The sequence below is a fragment of the Triturus cristatus genome, chromosome 2_1 (assembly GCF_964204655.1).
Source record: "Triturus cristatus chromosome 2_1, aTriCri1.1, whole genome shotgun sequence".
NCBI classification, from domain to species: domain Eukaryota; kingdom Metazoa; phylum Chordata; class Amphibia; order Caudata; family Salamandridae; genus Triturus; species Triturus cristatus.
Genome location: NC_140581.1, coordinates 48,596,538 through 48,616,323, shown reverse-complemented (window position 1 = coordinate 48,616,323; position 19,786 = coordinate 48,596,538). Strand labels below are relative to the sequence as shown.

Genomic DNA, 19,786 nt, shown 5'->3' with positions numbered 1-19,786 from the left:
GCGCACCATGAAAGCGGCGGCTCACACTCTACTCACATTACCGAAGCACAGTTCTGTTTTAGGCGCGCTGCGCCAACTCCTCTGGCTGCCCATTGAGCAAAGAATCTGGTTCAAAGTACTCTGTGTCACACACAAAATACTAGCGGGCTCCGGCCCGACGATTCTCAGCGACCTATGTCATCACTACATTCCAACTCGTGCTCTGCGGATGTTCACTTGATGCGGGTACCACGTTTCCGTAGAGCCAGAGCTGGAGGACGTTCATTTAAGGTACGAGCGCCGTCTCTTTGGAACTCGTTGCCTCTCTCAATCAGGAACATCTCCAATCTCTTGGCCTTCAGAAAGGCAATAAAGACCCGGCTGTTTCAGTAAGCAGTTGCCTCACATGCACCTCTCCTCTGTCATTTAGCGCTGCGACGTCCCTTTGTCAGGACAGCCATGCGCTTTACAATGATGGAATGATGGAATGGATGCTGGGGGCCTTGTTAGAGAATGCCGGTTGCCCGGGGTCCATGAAGGAGACCCGCTAAGAGGGCAGCCGACTTAGTGCCACAAGAGGCACAGGAGGCAGCCTCCCAGTGGCTAGGACCCTCAAGGGTCTGGCATGCTGCATCACTTCTGGGTAGAGGGGGTAGGTGGGTGGGGTATATTTACCTCACCCCGCCCACTGGGTGCCCTCTTTGCCCTCTACCCTGATGCCGTTTTGGTCGTGTCCCCTGAGCTGCTGCATCTCCAGCGTGGTGAGTGCTTACCCCCCTCTCACCCCAGTCCCGGGTAGCACCTTGGGCTGAACGGCCCGACTGTGGCCCGCGGGAGGGGGGAGGTTTGGGCAGCTCTTGGCATCATGGGTGGTGGTGGTAGAGGCTCTCCCCCTCCGGTGAGGGGGGGTGAACTCGGCCCCTAGCCAGCAGCGTTGCCGGGAGGCCCCTGCCCACGCGGTAGAAGTGCCCATGGCCCGACTGGGTCTGTCTCCTGCAGGGCCGCGCAGCCTCCCTACCCCCGGGCCTCGTGTTTCCAAGAGTGGTGGGGGCCAAGGCCTTGGCCTATGCCTTGGCCCATGTGGGTGCGCCGGGGATTCCATTGCCGACAAGGAAGGTTTTTGAATGGGGGTGTAGTTGTGCACGGATATAGGCTTTGGAGGGGGGCATTCCGCCACGTTATAGGGCAGCTGGTGCCGTGCAGGCTCCTCCGTCTGGGAATCCAGGTTTGTGGCGGGGCTTAGGTCTGGCGCCGCAAGGGGTGTCTGTTTACGGGGGAAGCCAACCGGGCTCATTACCGCAGGGTTGAGCACCACATATTGAGAAGTCTGGGAGTGATCTCAGTGGCAAGGAGCTTCGGCGGCAGAGCGAGCTTGGTCTCCGACTCTTCTACTATTAAGCCAGGTGTCTAATCCGGTGTAACGAAGGGGAAGTAGTCGCGTAATGTTAACAAGGTGGGTGCATGAGCCTCTGCGGCCCAACGGCTATACTGCCGACTTTAGTGCCGGTAACCAGGGTTCGAGCCTCTGGGTCGCGTCCACATCCTGTGATTATGGGCAAATCACTTAATCTCAACGTGCCTCAACATGTAATGTAAATACGGTGCTCGGGTAAAGTGCTCCATTACCTTCGGGTCGAGTTCGCGCTATATAAATATGCAAAAAAAAAAAAAAAGACGGGCACGTCCTCCGATGCACACCAGTACTGGTTCGGGCCACTTGCGAGCCTGCTAGGGCCGGGGTGTATTCTATCCACTAATTTGAGCCTTACAGTTCACAGGGTTGCTCTGAGTCACGGCAGCGGGGGATGGGGGTGCGGAGTCCCATCAGCAATGTACAGCGAGATGTGGGGAGGCAGACAGGGTCGGTTATTATGGTGTGAAGGGAGACTGGATCGCGGGGAGGGGGGGCAGCGAGCGTAGTGAAGCTTTCCCTCCCGCGGCGGCCTGGCAGCTTCAGGTTGGGGCGAGGGCATGGGGTCCGGGGGAGTGGGCACAGTTCTCTGCGGGGCTCCTCCAACGCAGCAGCAGGTAGGCCTCCCCCCACCCCCCCCGCGCCTGTCCAGGCGGGTCGGGCCATCTTGGCCTCGGCTTGCGGGGGTCACACGGGGCATCCTGGTGGGGGGCTCGGTTAGCCATTATCTTCCTTAGCGTACTACTCTCCCCTGTCTGGGGGAGGAATGGATGGGGCGGGTTAGCAATACAGGAGAACTTCCCCTATAGCACCACAAAACTTCTTCGGTAGAAGGCCAGGTGTTACAGTGGTCCATCCGAGTCAGGCTGCAGTACGTGACTCAAGCAACTATTTAAACCTTCCTTGGTGTTGGCAGAAAAGGGTTGCTGTTCGAAAGATGACCTATTTTCACTGCATGAAGTAGACGGCAATGCGGGGCATTTTTCGTCAGTGGGGCTGGGCCCCATGAGAAATCTGATACCTTGTTTACATATGGGGCAAATGGTTGCCTCATAGAACATACATGTAAATATGTAAAGCGCACGTTCACCACTATGGGAGTCTTGGCGCTTAATGACGGATGTTGGTTGTTACCCTACTCATTGGTTCGCATTTTATCGACCTCGTATGGATGAGAGGCTGGGTGGCTGCCGGGATTTGTAACGGTGACCATTGGTCCTATACAGGTCCCTGCATTGCGGGTTTAAGTATGATCGGAGAAGGTTTATGTCGAGGCCCCAGGCACTGACTGCAGAGGACAGCATGACCTTGCTTCCCTTGTTTACTGACATCCAGCCCAGCTACTAAAGCGGCAGCAGCCCACCGCGGAACTGGGGTTTTTTGCAAGATCCAGTTCAACTGAAAGTGGCGGGGGTCGTGTAACCTTGGCGCAGTGCAAAGGGGTTCAGCCAGTATCCCGACTGCACCCTCCTTTCTCTATGCCAGCTTTAGGGTGCATCTAGGCTGCCCTAAGATCTTGGAAAGGGATATGTCAGGTGACTGAGTGATACGTGGACTTACAGAGGCTACTCCTTTCATTCCTCCTTATGCCCATCACGCCTGAAGTGAAGGGAGGAATTCTTTATTTCATAGATGGAATCGACTATTATTCTGTTTCCTTTCTGCTCCTTGTCATGAAACCTTTGGAGACTTTCTTTCCATCATTGATCCGGAGAGGGTGGTCAAGTCCATCAAGATCTCCTGCTCAGATTGCAGGGGGTATCTTGACTACCTGCAGCGGCATTACGGGGCTATACTATGTGTCTAGATTTCTCAACCTCCAGTGACGAGCACACATTTGTGGCATGAGTGTATGCAAGTGTGCAGCGCGGTCCTGCATTGACATGGTGGCCGCCCATGATTGGTGCATACAATGACCCGGCTCTGTTTACGATGGAGAACCATGTCACCTCCAAGCAGTGATATTAGTCCTTGGGAAGTGTAGTGACCAAGCGCAAGTGCTTCATTGGTTTCAGAAAGCTGGCAACTGTCGGCCATCCTTCGTGGTAGGGTATTGGCATGTCGAATGCCAGATGTTCCCTAAGGTGCATGTGGGCAATGTAACGGATACACTGAAGGCAAAACAACTTATGGCGACTTGTGGAGTCTTGAGGACATTTCTCTGTTAGCTTTCGTTGCTTATGTAATCATGAAGGGACTGCACTTGGTGGTGGTTAGCTGTAATGGGGGAGGCGGTCCAGGCGTCAACTGAAGTGGTAAGGCAGCTCCTCAGCCAGGTCAATTTATCCAGGCAATGCCGTGCAATGCAGGTGTTGCAGCGAGTGACCTTCTCTTCCCACAGTTATTGGCCGGGTGGTTTACGGTCCTCAGCACCGTTACTTAATTATCGCGATGGTGACAGTCCACCCACAGGCCGCTGTCTCTCTGTTTTAGAAATGACCACAGCATCGGACATTTATTAATTAAACACTTTAAATCTATTGCCTGTTGCCCACGCCATCCTTCTAGCACTGGGGGCCTGAAATAGTCTGAATATTCACACATGCACAATTGTTTGGGTTAGGAGTTGTCATGTTGACTACTCTCTTGCATATGGCCCGTCTGGTGTACTACAACGCCCCATCTCAGTGACATCTAGGGTCTAACCATGGTTGTTTGCGTGGCCAGCTTTCTGTTCTATAAGAAACCCATTGCTATGCCCCATGCTCCTAATTGCACCAGTCTTTGGGCAGGGCGGACCATATTGAAATTACTAGTGCGAACTGCCCATTCCTTGCTTTTAGCCGTTGAAGCTTGGAATAGTCAATTGGCTTTGTATACTGCAGAGGGGAGGGACTCAATCATTTTGATGTAAGGGCACGGCATAGCATGATCTGCAAATTACATACATCCTCCAGTACCTTCAGTATACATGTGCGCCAATTTCTCACACTTCCTGTGGAGGGATAGGAATCCCGGGGGATACAAAGGGAAGCAGGGCTGTGGGGTTCAGCACCTAGGGTCACTGTTGGTCAGCAGGTAGGGTTACCTGTGATAGGACTACAGCAAGTAAGCAGGATGGGCTGTGTAAGGGTCGCCACACAGTGGGTGCAGTCACTGCAATAAGTGGGCACATTACAAACCTTCCCTCAATCCAGATTGTCTCCATTCATGAGTTCGCCATGTTACAGGAAGGTTCAATTACCAACTTTCCCTGCCCAGACAACCATGGATACGTGGGGGAGGAAGCTGACTTCTAGCAGGGGGCTGCTGTCCCACAATGGGAGAAACAAGGTACATAGCAAGTAATAATTACGATTGTACAGAGTGTGCCATGCTGTTATGATTAGTGTAAGTTTTCCACTACACCGGCACAACATCACATATATGGGGCAGTCAGGACACAGGCTACATGTTCCGCCTATACCTTAATGGGAGGTAAACACACATTGTCACTTGTTTGCGGTCCGTTGGTCTAAGGACTGGCCAGTGCGACTTCCTGCGGTCAGGTCTATGAGAGCAATAACGTTGAATTGTCTGGGGGAGTGGAGGGTTTCTGGGCATGGAGACCCGGGCCAGCCCACCCCCTTTGCTTTATCAGTTACATCCCGCACCCTCCTTCAGCGGGGATTATTTCAGGGATGCTTCATAGGGTTCAAACTTGTGGTTTGACTTGCCTTCTCCTGTTACTGCCATATTGTTCCAGTTCCAATGGTTATGCGCTGGCAATTAGTTTTGATCCAGAGTTACACCGGTTAGGGCAACGATTTTGCACATGAATGGAAAGAAATGCCATGGCTTGCCGGACGCTCTACACCACCTCATGGTGGTAGACAGGGCGGGTCATAGAGTGGTGCCACTGCACCGGGCACAGACGTTAGGCAACCCGGGCATGTTACTGGTCGCCTCGGCCAGGCATATTCACCCACACTTTAGACAGGGCAGCAGGCGGGTTTTGGTAGAAGTCATCTTCAAGTGGACTGCAAGGCAAAGTTGGTAAATACGTCATTAGAGGAAAGAAGACGACAGGTATTAGAGACCTTTTGGCATTATCAATATCCAGACAAGGGCAGTTTTTTGCCCATATTGTTCCCTTCCAGTTTCCTCAGACTTGTCTGCCCCAAGGATATCCTTCCTTGGACTAGTAATGAAAGGGGCATCTCCTGCTACCTGTGTCCCAAATAGGTCAGTAGTCTACGTTGGGGTAGATGTTCCATAAGGGCAGGGTTACTGAGGTTGTCCCAAAGCTTTGTGGTCAAATTGGGTTGGAGCAGCAAGTCCACAGTCCTTAGGAAGCAATTCGACATGCGGTCGATCCAGTAGGGCAGTTAGCTTACATAGTATCAGCAAGTGGATAACATGCACTGGTTATTCAGCGACTTCATGCCCTGGGGGCACGGGCGCCTCTCAGCATCTGTTTTCATCCAGAGGGTGCCAAGTGGCAAAAAACAGGAAATAGGTTTAATACGTGCCTCTGGCCTTACAGTTGTGTGGAGCCAGGCTCATTTAGAGGTACGCCTAGGTGGAAATTGGGTGCTTTTAAGGTTCTCATGACCTTTGCGGTTTGTGGTATCTCCCAGCGGATCCATTGTAGGTGTACTGCGGTCTACATGAGATTGGGAATCTGGGATCCTGACACTCTTGTGGGTTTTAGCATCCAGGGTCAGAGATGGTTAGCAGGTACTGGCATTTGTTTCCGAGGGCAGTTAAGCAAGCGGGGTGCGCTGCATAAGTTGGCACTACACGAAAGGGAGAGGTGTCGCCAACAGTGGGGGTCAGGTGCGATGCCATGGCATCACTGAGCCAGGCAAGGGCGGAATGGTACAGTGCCAGGAACCCCGTGCTCTCTGAAGCTAGCTATGGGCAATCAGCAGCGGAACGCATCAGTCAGGGGGGACTATGGGAATCCCAAGGTTTATAAGGTACAGCCGTACGCAGCCTCCCCGGGGAGTGGCCGGGAGATAGGTTAAGGTATCATGTGCGGGCAAACTTGGAGCATTCCAAAGGCACACTGTGAAGCACCAGGGGTTTGATGGGGTGCAGTGTTATTGTGCAACTATGTGCCAGCTGGAGTAGTTGTTTATACTGGTGTGCGGTTGTCAATAAGGGTGTTAGAAAACTAAGGTGGCCTTGGACTTGTTTGCTGGACCGGGGAGAGGCCCAGGTATCAGCTGGATGTAGGCAAGCTGCCTACCCGTGTTAGAGGGGGCATGGACAGGTTTGCTGGACCTGGAGAGGGGCTCGAGCAAGCACAATGTAGGTAAAAAGGCTTAGGTGCAAACGGGAGTGTATAGAAAGGTGTGCAGTGCTCAATTAAGGGTGTTAAGCAAGCCAGCATTTCTTTATTTTGCCAGGACCAATGGTTGGGTTTATGGCCTTTTGTGCGTCTGCTAGGTGGCACGAGAGGTGGAATGAAGGAATCAGAGACAGGTGTTGTCTTCACCACTGAGTCAATTCGGTTTGGGGGGCCTAGGCTAGCGCTAGGACAGCTTGCTGAAGATAGCTGCGGCTCAGACCGTGGGGGTGTCAACCCTCCTAACAGCGGGACATACATGTAAGGGCTATGAGTTGGTTGTCCTGTGTAGGCAGGCACTGCTGTGAGAAATGGCGTCCTCCATGCTTAAGAAAGCAACCATTGAGGGACTGGTGAGTTATAGGGGTCAAGGATAACCCCTTGCTTAGTGAAGCAAGGAGCCCGGTCTAGGGAGGCCAGGAAGCCTCGTGCAAATGAACTAACTGCGTCATGCGGAAATTCACTGTTCAAAGTAGACTTTATTTGGCTAGGATACCCAGGCATGCGATGGACCGGCTGGATGAAGAAGCCACAACAGAGTCTTGGTGGGGGGGGGGTCATTCCTCCTCCTAATGTACTGGTATTACACCTGGGAGGGAATAATCTGGCATCGCTGGGGAGAAGAGCACTGCTTCAAGCATTGACGGTCGCCACGGGTAAGTTGAGCAACCGGCTGGGGACCTGGGAGATATGGAGGGCTGAGATAATGCACCGGCAGGTGTGGCGGGGCGCACAATCTTGGGAAGCCAGGGAGGTCTCTTGCAGGAAGGTAACAGCGCCATGAAGGAATTCTCTGAGCTAAGGGGGTTTGCCTTCATCCGTCAGGGGTTACTGCACACTAAAGCCACAGGGGGTTTTGAGGATGATGGGGTACAGCTGTCCAGAATGGGTCTGGACCTGTTTTTACTTGTTCTGGGTGAGGCCTCAGAGACAGCAAGGTGTAGGTAAGAAAGGCTATCTTGGTGGGGGGCTCTGGGGTGACGGGGGCCACACCCAGAGCTGTGGCGGAGTTACAGGGTGATCCAGAGGCTGTAAGGTACAGAAGGGTACCCTCTGCACGAGCACAGTAAGGGTGCTAAAGCCAAATATCCACAGGGAGGTCCTCGCGTTGGACCCTGGAGGATCGACGGCACCCCGTTAGTCCTAAGGGTGGTTGTGGACCTGCGCAAACGGGGGTTGCCTGGAAGGCTCCGCCCCCCTCTGGGGCGTGAGCAAAGGAGTGGACTGGCGGTCCACCAGTGGGAGGGGTCACCCCTCCCCCAAATCTGACTGACACCGATTGGATTGGTCACGGTGTAATTTGGCTCATCAGGTGGCAGGCGGCGAGGGGCTGCCTGCCTTGGGATCACCCATAAGCTAACCCACCAATCTTGGCATTGTGTAATGCTAATAAACCTGCAGCAATTTTCTCCACAAAGAAGGTGTCTTGTCTGGTTATTTTGCTGAGAGATTGCTGTATGGGGGGGATGGTGAGTGTTGCCGATATTGGCACTATGCCGGCTGCCCCGGGTCCACGAAGGAGACCCGCTAAGAGGGCAGCCGCCTTAGTGCCACAAGAGGCACAGGAGGCAGCCTCCCAGTGGCTAGGACCCTCAAGGGTCTGGCGTGCTGCATCACTTCCGGGTAGAGGGGGTGGGTGGGTGAGGTACATATACCTCACCCCGCCCACTGGGTGCCCTCTTTGCCCTCTACCCTGACGCCTTTTCCCTCCCTGCCACATACCCGGCGTTCAGGCAGGGTGTGGGGGTGGGGTTGTCTAATGTATTCTTTTGTGTTGCAGGCAGAGTTACAGGGCGATCCAGAGGCTGTAAGATACAGAAGGGTACCCTCTGCACGAGCACAGTAAGGGTGCTAAAGCCAAATATCCACAGGGAGGTCCTCGCGTTGGACCCTGGAGGAGCGACGGCGCCCCGTTAGTCCTAAGGGCGGTTGTGAACCTGCGCAACCGGTGGTTGCCTGGAAGGCTCTGCCCCCCTCTGGGGCGTGAGCAAGGGAGTGGACTGGCGGTCCACCGGTGAGAGGGGTCGCCCCTCCCCCAAATCTGACTGACACTGATTGGATTGGCCACGGTGTAATTTGGCTCATCAGGTGGCAGGCGGCGAGGGGCTGCCTGCCTGAGGATCGCCCGTAAGCTAACCCACCAATCTTGGTGTTGTGTAATGCTAATAAACCTGCAGCAATGTTCTCCACAAAGAAGGTGTCTTGTCTGGTTATTTCGCTGAGAGATTGCTGTATGGGGGGATGGTGAGTGTTGCCGATATTGGCACTATGAGCAGAAGGAGGCCTGCTTGAATCCCAGCTTCCCCACGTGAGCGCATTATGTGAACTTTGGAGCTGCATGTGGCCTCCAGTCAGCAACGTGCACTGTTGTATTTTATTTTATTGGAAGTGAGCAATTCTTTTTTAGCTTCTCAAAAGGCACAGGGGCTGTCACACAAACAGGAGATTGTGCACGATTCGAATGACAATCATATTTTTAGGTCTCGATGAGACAGCGAAAGCTGTCTCTTTGAGACATTTTGTAAGTGGGTTTTCAAAATTGCTACCCACATGGTTTTGCTGGCCTAGAGCTTGAGTGCACGGTGGCGTGCACGTGCACAGCTGCTCCTCTGCTCCTTGCATTCCCCCCTCCCTTCTCACCCAGCCCTTTGATGCTCTGCTCGATTACTTTCACTTTCGCGGCCGCACGGCCGCTTTGATGTTTGATCGCGATCACTTTCGCGGCTGCACTGCCGCTTGGCATAGCCTGTACTTGCTATTTCTTCTTTTGTGTTGCTTTGTGCTAGCCAACTTTGAATCACCATTTAGATTTGCTGTATGCTTTCCCCTCACACGCTGCAGAACAACGCTAGCATTACACCTCATGTGCCTGCTTCTTATCCTGATTGTTTTTATTTTGCCTGCCTCACTAATTGCCTGTCACTTCCTGTCCCTCGCCGCTTATGTCCGACTCACCACTCATTGGAATCAGTGACGCATTATCTGATGACTACACCTTAGCTGTGGCTTAAAGTTACAGCAGCATGTAACACTGTGTCAGGGGTCCTGCAATTTCTTCACAAATATATTCCACTATTGGGACTGGTAGTAAAACGTTTTAAAACTGAGAATGGGAAAACAATTGCATCACATTGCAATATCCATATAATTTTTTTAAGAGTTTTATATAGCGCGAACTCGACCCAAAGGTATCAAAGCACTTTACTTGAACACCAGTTGAATTACAGATGGACACGTTCATTTTTGGTATGCACTGGGAGGTTATGTGATTTGCCCAGAATCACAGGATGTTGTGCGTCCCTGCCGAGACTTCAACCTGTTCTCCAGCTTCGAGGTCAGCTGTTAGGCCACACCCTCTGGGAATGATACCACGAGGTGCTGTATTTCCTGGGTGTTGGTGCTCTAATTACCAGGTGTGGTAAAAACATACTATGGCAAGAATTTGTCTGGGAAAGTTGGAATAACGTACAAAAAGGCGGCCTTCACAAGTTAACGCACATTGGTAGCCCTGGGGAAGTTTACTAGCAGGAAATTGCAAGTGATGCAGTGTTTATACCAGTACGCATCATTGCAATTTATATGTGCAAACACAAGTTTGTGCATGAATCAGAATTTACCTTCTCACTTGTACCTGGTACATTAGTGAGTATTAACTGCGATATATAACAGACTTGTGAGCAGATTCCATAAGTTAAGTCTGAAGTATGAAAGCAGTGTAGTATATGAGAGAAATTTTGGATGTAATTTTTCAGTGCAGTTTATTACTGCATTATCACAATTTCATTTGATATTATACTATACAATATCGCATTTTCCCTCAGTGTAACAGTTTCAGGAAGCAGAGCCACACATGGTTCAGTCGAAGACGTGAAACTAAGACATGCCCATAGGAACAAGCATTGGCATAGCCAATAGGTCTCGCTTTTGGGACCTTATAAGTATTAAGTTATGCAGCACAATATCCTTTGGTGCAATAACAACTGTTGCATGGCAAAACACTTATAAGGTTCCAAAGGCGAGACCTATTGGCTATGCCAATGCTTGTTTTTTAAATCAGGTAGAAGAACTCGCCTACCTGGAGGCGTGTATGGAAAACAGTAGACGAAAAGGCAGCCCCTGTCACGGAGGGTCTTTTAAGGCACAAACAAGTCTGAAGAGGCTGCACCTGTGTGTTGGGGGGCACTGCCGGACCGCCAGGTGCCCAGAGATGAGCCCAGGTCGAGGGAGTGCGTTTAAGGAGGGGGCGGCCCATCAGGCGAGGGGGGGCCGGCCGGGACAGGGAGTTACAGAGAGGAAAGGGGCGCGTTCAGCGTTCAAGGGAACAGCCGAGAAACCCCTGCCCTAGCCTGGTTTAGGAACAGTCCTGCTTTTCGCAACAACCCAGCAGTCACATGTGTCTAACAATCCATTCGTAAATACGTGAGTTTGATTTATTGATATGCGTCGCTCAGTGCGAACATCAAACAGCCTTGGCGCGCGTGCATTAGTCTGGAGTGAGTCACTTTGCCCAGGGCTGTCTTACAAATCCCGTGTTTAAGATGTAGGAAGTTTTATTTGACTTTGCATTTCAAGAGGTGTTGACATTGTGTAACCCCCGGGGTTTCATTCCGTGCCCACATTTGTAGTTCTTTTCACTATGTTGGGAAACGTGATCGGTTACACATATTGCCGTCTGTTTGTAGTTCATCCAGTTGTGTCTTTTTTTTTCATCTTGTTTCTTGTAGTTCTGATAGTCTCACTTCATGTGTACAGTTGTGTGAGTTTGCAAAGCAATCAAACAACGGCGCAGACAATAGTCCCACTTATTATGTGGCCAGTGAGGGCGGCTGGTGCTCAGGGGCGAGATGGGCGTCGCCCTGCCACCCTGGGGGCTTAAAAAACTTCAAGATGGAACACCGAGCAGCTAACAATGAATTATGCTGGCTTCTCGGTGAATAAACGTGTAAATCTGGGTATTTTCTTTGAGGGGGCAGAGGAGGATGGCCCTTGGCTCTGCTGCGCATGCTTTTCTGGCTGGGCGAAGATTTCTTCGCACTTCAGCCAGAAAGCATGCCAGTGACGGCACACAGGTGGGCGCGCTCTATTTTTCACTGCCAAAATAGGGTTTGATTTTGGGCGTTATTCACACGGCCCAGGGAGGAGTCAGAAGCTCTCCATTTATTTCAATGGCCGGGGGCAGGGCAGTCCAGTTAAGAAATGTAGACGTGGGGGAGTGTCAGTCACTTCTGTCTTTTCCAGTTGCCTATTTTTTAACCTCTTCAGTGCCCATGACGAGATAGTCTCGTCATGGAGCACGGTTGCGCTGTGCCCATGACGAGACTATCTCGTCATGAACCCCGCCCGCTAATGTAACGCCCGGCACAGGGCGGGGAAAGGGCGGGGCACTGAAGGGGTTAGATGATTGGTGGGTTGGAGTCTGGGGAGCAGGCCCGGTTCTGGCGGGTGGGCCAGGCCCACCCAAACAGGAGCCTGGGCCCTCGCAATGAGGGCTTGAAGGCAGGCACGCAAAGCACACGTCGTGTGTGTCAGCCCGGGCCGAGACAGCTTACACCTTCCCGGGTGCGCAAGCACACACACAGACACTTTTAGAGATTATCGCACCCGCACCCGAGTACTTCACAGGTCTTTAAAAGACCATGTACATGTTAACGAGGCTTTGTTTATTTTTTCACCCCTTCATCTCCACATGGCGAAAGGGACAAATTTGTTCTTTGGCAACAGTAACCTTTGCCTACTGTTCTGCTGCGTGGATATTTCTTTTTCTATGCAGCGCATGAGAAATTAAGTTTGTTTATTCTGATTCACCTTTCCTGACCCCTGCAGCTGCTTATCACACCAGGCTGTGACACAATGTTTGACTAATGGAGTAGGTAAGAGAATGTGTTACTATTTGTTTTTCTTTTTAAAATCTGCACAGGCCCAGCAAGGCATGTACTTTGTGTGTGCTTCATTTAAACAGTTTTTATCATTATCGTGGCCGATGCAGGACAACAATAAGACAATACAAAATGCCCATATAACGCTGGGGATTAATGATCCTGCTGGAGAGCAATTATGTGTCTGTTAGTTTTTAAATGCAGATGAACTGTATTTTATGTGGAAGCTCAGTGGGTTACTGCCTTTGTCACAGAGATCCTTGGGTTACTTGCAGTTCAGAAGTTACAATCCTAACATAGGACAGTGACCAATGAACTGTCATCAAAGAGCTGCATACAAACATGAATGGTATGGTTAGAACTTTGCTTTTTTAGTTTTGTGATATAGTTAGAACTTCCCCAGCCTTTCATTATTCTAATGGTGCTAAAATGAGTATGTTTGGGCAGATATACATTTTTATCAGTAAAGCCAAACCACTGGAGTACTCTTAAAATCCTGAGTTTGTGCTTCTCCAGACCAAACCCTCTTAAAATATACTGGCCACCAGTATGGATGACGTGTGATTCCTACACCTTGTAATCCTCATTGGCTTATGTGACATTCCCTGTAGGCTGATTTACATACTTTTATGATTCATAGTCTCTGTATAATGTGTGGTTGGTGTAAAGTACTGACACACACTACACTGATATGAGTAGCGCTACACAACAAATGAAATGCATATGAGAGAGGGGCTACGTAAAGATGAGGGGCACTGTTGGAGGGTGGTAGTGAGGGAATCCGAGGAGGAGGTAGTGGGAGGGGCTATGGAGCGATGAGGGGCACTGTTGGAGGGTGGCAGTGAGGGAATCTGAGGAAGAGGTCATGGGATGGAGGGGGGAGCTTGGGAGAGATGAGGGTCACTGCTGGAGGGTGTTAGTGAGGGAGTCTGAGGAGGAGGTCATGAGGGGGATGGGCTACAGATAGATGAGGGGCACTGGTGGAAGGTGGCAGTGAGGGAATCCGAGGAGGTGTTAGTTGGAGGGGCTATGGAGCGCTGAGGGGCACTGTTGGAGAGTGGCAGTGAGGGAATCCGAGGAAGAGGTCATGGGGTGGAGGGGGGAGCTAGGGAGAGATGCGGGGCACTGCTGGAGGGTGGTAGTGAGGGAATCCGAGGAGGAGATCATTAGGGGGATGGGCTATGGGGAGATGATGGGCACTAGTGGAGGGTGGCAGTGAGGGAATTCGAGGAGGAGGTCAATAGGGGGGCCATGGAGGGATGAGGGGCACTGTTGGAAGGTGGTAGTAAAAGTATTTACGGAGAAAGAGGTTATTGGTGCAGCGCCAAAAAAGACTTTCGCATCAGCGGTGAAGCCGGCCCTGTCATGGCCTTTCTGTTTTTGTTTATTTAATTAGCAGTCGGGTCATAAGGGCTACTGCGGAACATACTTTAAAGTGTGTGCTAATTATATTTACTGCTATATTCAATGTTTTAAGTTTGAATGTTATTTTACTAATGTTTTTACCGGGAAAAATGAAGGTGGAGGCCGATGGTGCCTGATATGGGGCTGGGGCCTAAGGTCAGCTGTGAGATAAGGTGCACTGGAGAGAGGAGTGGATAATCACGCCTGTAAGGGAGAGCGTTGCTGAGTCCGGGGTCAGGCGGAGGTAGTAATGAAGAGGGATCCTCCATGAAGGCTCGCACAAAGGGAGCCCAAGTAGTGTCACTTGCTTGATACTACCACCTCAGAAACCTCCTCTTCCCATCAAAGGTAAATTACATGGAAAAAACACTTTTTGAGAGTGATAATATTTAGAAAGAGATTTGGAAAAGAGTGCATATTACTGGGTCTTGTAAGACTGAGAAGAGATAAAGGAGGGCCCTGAAGCAAGCCTGCCCAGACACATATGCGACAAATCGAGCCCGCAGTGGCCCACCCAAATGCACCCTTGGCCCACCCAAATAACAATTCCTGGGGCCGGGCTTGCTGGGGAGGAGTCCAAATTCAGCATTTTCCATTTCCGGCTTCCACCTTCGCCACGCTGTCTGCAGACACGAGGAGCCGGGGCGCGAGAACGTTCCATCGGTGAGTTCGTTATGATACTTATAATAAAAATCAGAAAGACGATTTTAAATAAAAGCCTTCGAGAGTAATAATGACTGAGCGCACTCTAAGGCTTTTATTCTCCAGCTGCTCTTTATCTGTTTTTGGAGCGGAGAGGAAGGTAATTTCGATTTCGTTAAGACGAGTGTGTGTGTGTTTGTATGTATGTTATATGGCGGCCTTTCATTTTTACCATGTGACCTTTATGGCTAACTGCTCACCCTCAAATGTCGGAACGACTCGTTCCAACATTTGAGGGTAAGCACAGGCTCGTTGTAGCGTGAGCTCTCTCACTGCTGTCATCCGTCAACCAAACTGCTGTCTTTTGGGGCTCGGGGGTCCGATTCAATCTCGGGCCTCTGTTGCATTTCTGTCACCACACGAGGCACAGTGAGGGTCCGGGACCTCTGCAGCCGTTTGCAATAGACCGGGCCGCGCTTGTCAGTGCCGACCAGGCTGTCACACTGCTAACTGCTTTTAACTCCGCAGTACTCATTGCAACAACCTCGGCAGGAGGAAAGGAGGATTGGTCCTTCCTGTCAGTGTTTGAGCCTGTGACCACAGGCTGCTCATATTTCAGCGGTAAGAGCTGCCTTCTCAGCTTGAATACAGCAATAAGTATTGAGGGAGGTAGAAAATGTTGTCATTTTGAAATAAAATCCGCTACAAAGAGTGAATGGTTGACTGACTGTTGAAGGTGCTTTATTAGGCTTATTTATTTCTTGCTGCATTGTAGCCGAGCTCACCGTTTAAGTATGCTTGTAGGATGGAGCGAGGAAGAAAACAAGCAGTGACAAGTATTCAGATTGTCAGAGGATCCTCTTATGTAGAATTGTGTGCGCTACATGCAGCTATTCATGTCACTGTGAGAGCAGCGGATGGCCCCACACTGCAGTGATTTCCATGCAGGGTGAAGTATAGAAAGTAGGGGTGGTTGAACAGCTGAGCTGAGTAGATTGTGAAAAGGGGTGTCGGTGGGATAGAATAAGACAAAAGAGAGGGGCGCTGAAAGGCAAAAGAGACAGTAAATGTGTGCGGGAGATAGAAAGTAGGAGGTGGAAAAAACTAAGAGAAAGAGAATCAGGGATGGGGGTGGGGGCCGAGACTGAGAGTAAGAGTAGCAGGGGATGTGGTTTAGTAACTCAGTGGCAGACTCTGAATTTAGGAGACCTCGACTATAACGCTGATTTTCTCTTTTAACTTTACCCTTTCTTCTGACCTTCCACCCCTCTAACGTTCCCCCAGACTAAGCTGCCTGTGTTTCTAAAACTGCCAGCAGCTACAGAGATGAGGGTTGGTTCGAAGGAGGAACCGAGCGGGGTGAGAAATAGAGAAAGGAGAGGAGATGTGGCGTGGCGGCTCAGTTGCAGACTATGGAATCACCAGCTATAATAGACCCCGGATTTCACTCTTAACCAGATTGTGTAATACTAGCTGTTAGGGGTTGTACCACCGACCCGCGTCCCACTCATTGAGACCATGTTTACATGTATGAAGATAAAACCCACAGTTTAAGGGCTGCTTTCACTTATTTTCATAAGTTATGACTTGGACTCTCCATTCAGAGTGACAGCTTTATATTTCTCCACTGGTGAACATTCACTGCCAAAGACTTTTGTATGTACCAGGTGACCAGAGTATCCACCAGTACATCCAGGCAGGCATACCGGGCAGCTGAGTTTGTACCTCATCCAGGAACAATCCAGTAATCTTAGCACAGCCATGCTTCCTTCATTTTCATTCAACTCGGCATCCTGGAGGACTGCCCTCGTCTGTTAGCTATGCCTTATCCACCTGTCAGCCAGCTGCACTGAATGAGCCTGACCAAATACTCCTGCGAGAGATGACATCGGCAGTGGTGCTGCCTGGCCTGTAAGCTAGCATGCTGGAGCTGATAATAGTGGTACCGGTAATGCTGCTGAGAGAGATGACCACTGGGGTGTTACTGGTAGTGACGGTGTTGGCAGCCACAGTAGTAGAAGGGAAGCATGCATTGCTGGCAGTGGTACTTCTGAGACAGAGCATAAGGGCAGTGGTAAAGGCACTGAGGTTTTTCGCAGCGATAGTCATAGCACAGGTGTGTCCATGTTGGTGCTAGTGACAGTCGCACTGCTGAGAGAGATGGCCAGTGAGGCTTGCATGCTGGAGGCAGTAGCAGTGGTACTGATAATACTTCTTTGAGAGTTGGTACCGATAGCAGTAGCAACGATGCTTGCATGCTAGCTGCAGTACTGCTGAGAGAGATTGTAAGGGCAGTGGTACGGCCAGTGACGCGTTTGGCAGCGATATTAGTAGTAGCGATGCTTTCATGCTGGTAGCAGTAGCACTGCTGAGACAGATCGTAAGGGCAGTGGTACTGACAGTGACGCGTTTGGCAGCGATATTAGTAGTAGCGATGCTTTCATGCTGGTAGCAGTAGCACTGCTGAGACAGATCGTAAGGGCAATGGTACGGCCAGTGACGCGTTTGGCAGCAATAATAGTAGTAGCGATGCTTTTATGCTGGTAGCAGTAGCACTGCTGAGACAGATCGTAAGGGCAATGGTACGGCCAGTGACGCGTTTGGTAGCAATAATAGTAGTAGCGATGCTTTCATGCTGGTAGCAGTAGCACTGCTGAGAGAGATTGTAAGGGCAGTGGTACGGCCAGTGACGCGTTTGGCAGCGATATTAGTAGTAGCGATGCTTTCATGCTGGTAGCAGTAGCACTGCTGAGACAGATCGTAAGGGCAATGGTACGGCCAGTGACGCGTTTGGCAGCGATATTAGTAGTAGCGATGCTTTCATGCTGGTAGCAGTAGCACTGCTGAGACAGATCGTAAGGGCAATGGTACGGCCAGTGACGCGTTTGGCAGCGATATTAGTAGTAGCGATGCTTTCATGCTGGTAGCAGTAGCACTGCTGAGACAGATCGTAAGGGCAATGGTACGGCCAGTGACGCGTTTGGCAGCGATATTAGTAGTAGCGATGCTTTCATGCTGGTAGCAGTAGCACTGCTGAGACAGATCGTAAGGGCAATGGTACGGCCAGTGACGCGTTTGGTAGCAATAATAGTAGTAGCGATGCTTTCATGCTGGTAGCAGTAGCACTGCTGAGACAGATCGTAAGGGCAGTGGTACTGACAGTGACGCGTTTGGCAGCGATATTAGTAGTAGCGATGCTTTCATGCTGGTAGCAGTAGCACTGCTGAGACAGATCGTAAGGGCAATGGTACGGCCAGTGACGCGTTTGGCAGCGATATTAGTAGTAGCGATGCTTTCATGCTGGTAGCAGTAGCACTGCTGAGACAGATCGTAAGGGCAATGGTACGGCCAGTGACGCGTTTGGCAGCAAGAGTAGTGACAGCGATGCTGCTGGCAGTGATGGGGACGACTCCGGTGCCAGTAATGACACTGACATCCATTGCAGCATTGAAAACACGTCATCACTATCCACGAATATTACAGATGTAAACACATTTAGAATTTTGGAGGCGTGGCTGTGCATTGTCAGCGACCTGGTCAAAGAGGGCATGAAACAGCTGAAACTGGAGCATGTATTCAAAGCAGTTACTAACAGGGGCCCCCTAAATATGTGTGTCCCAGGGCCCCCAAAACCCTTAAGATGTCCCAGTTTGCCCACTCTTTTAAAAAAAAATTCTCGGGGGAAATCCCCCGGAACCCATCGTAGGTCGTTCAGGCTCGCTCACCGCGGTGCACTCCCACACAAATTTTATGCCCTACCACTTTCAAATGTCACCAGCCGCCTAGAAAACACTTTACCTTTGTTGAAGCCTCATTGAAAAACAAAAAGCATGAAGAAACTTGCACGTGCTTGCGCCACCCCTCTTCAACCACTGGCCTGTTGACCTGTCATTCACATTTTACTCCCACCCTCCACAGCACCCACTATCGAAACTGGTCAGTTTGCTTCGTTACTGTATCTCTTACGCTGTGAAAGACAGCGATTTGCAACATCACAAGTACACATCCGACTAAGATGAAGGGCACGTCGGGCCTCAGCTGACGGATGAATAGTTAACTTTCTATTTCATATATTTTGGCACTGCCCTTTGAGACAGACACCAGACACTCAGGCTATTTTTTTTCTAAAATGGCACATGTAATATCCATACACAGAGGGGCTTTTAGTCAGAGGGCGTCATCCATTGGTCTGTTACTTTGTCATTTACAGTTTGCCTCCAATGGGGGGTCAGCCAGCACGGCGCACTGGGTCAGCCACTTTACCCCTTAGCGACCTTCAACTTGAGTGACTCCACGCAGCCTGTGAGCATCCAATGTTCACAGTCACCTAAAAACATCTATTTTGAATTCCGCGAAAAAGCGGGTTTAAATTGTGGTTTTATTTTAATTGTTCGAAGTTAAATGAAATTCTGGCTATTTATTCTTGCCTCTCTGCTTTGGGTGCCCAATAAAATGATTTGCTTTGGGAGAGTAAAGTCACTCTTTGAACTTGCCCTCCAGCCCTCCCTCCACATCAGAACGTGAAATCCCTGCAGTTCATTTTGACTTGACAACCTCTTGTTTTCGGATTGTTGAGGGCGCCCGTGGGTGGGTTCACACTCCTGCATCCGCACCGGTCCCTGGACCTCTCTGTGGGGAGGACGAAGGTGCGTCCGGCCCTCACGTGATGTGGCCAGGAGTGACGCCTCTGACCTACCTCCATCCATCCTTCGGCAAGCGCGTGGCAGTCACTGCAGGCCCCGGCCGTCTCCTGCTGTCTCGTCTCAGTGGCAGTCACTGCACTGCAGGCCCCGGCCGTCTCCTGCTGTGTTGTCTCAGTGGAAGTCACTGCAGGCTCCGGCCGTCTCCTGCTGTCTCGTCTCAGTGGCTGTCACTGCAGGCCTCGGCCGTCTCGTGCTGTCTCGTCTCAGTGGCTGTCACGGGCACGCGCACCGGTCCCAGACACTTCTCTCCTGCTATATTTTATTGACATACGCTTTATTTGTGCCTTGTGCGGTGTTTGTGAAGCAGGAGGTGGTTCCTGTTGGTTACACTTCATCCCTTCCTTACAAGCCACGCCCTGGGCCCCGACTTTAGCGCACTCTGACATACAATCCAAAAGCCGGGATTGCAACTCTGTATTCTTGCGGACAAGCTGTTCAAATGGGTTACTTATTCCGGTATTTATGTTACTGATAAGACGTCACAGCGTCCTCGCTGCTC

General features: G+C 50.8%; 1 protein-coding gene across 1 annotated transcript in view; it reads right to left on the bottom strand.

Moving 5' to 3' along the window:
* Positions 1-19,510, bottom strand: part of LOC146863703 (long-chain-fatty-acid--CoA ligase ACSBG2-like) — a 456,555-nt gene extending 437,045 nt beyond the window's left edge. The window contains exon 1 of the mRNA XM_085627841.1: positions 19,281-19,510. Within this exon, the coding sequence (XP_085483967.1) occupies positions 19,281-19,290 (10 nt within the window). The 5' untranslated portion in view covers positions 19,291-19,510. The remainder of the gene's footprint in view (positions 1-19,280) is intronic.
* Positions 19,511-19,786: the final 276 nt, after the last annotated feature.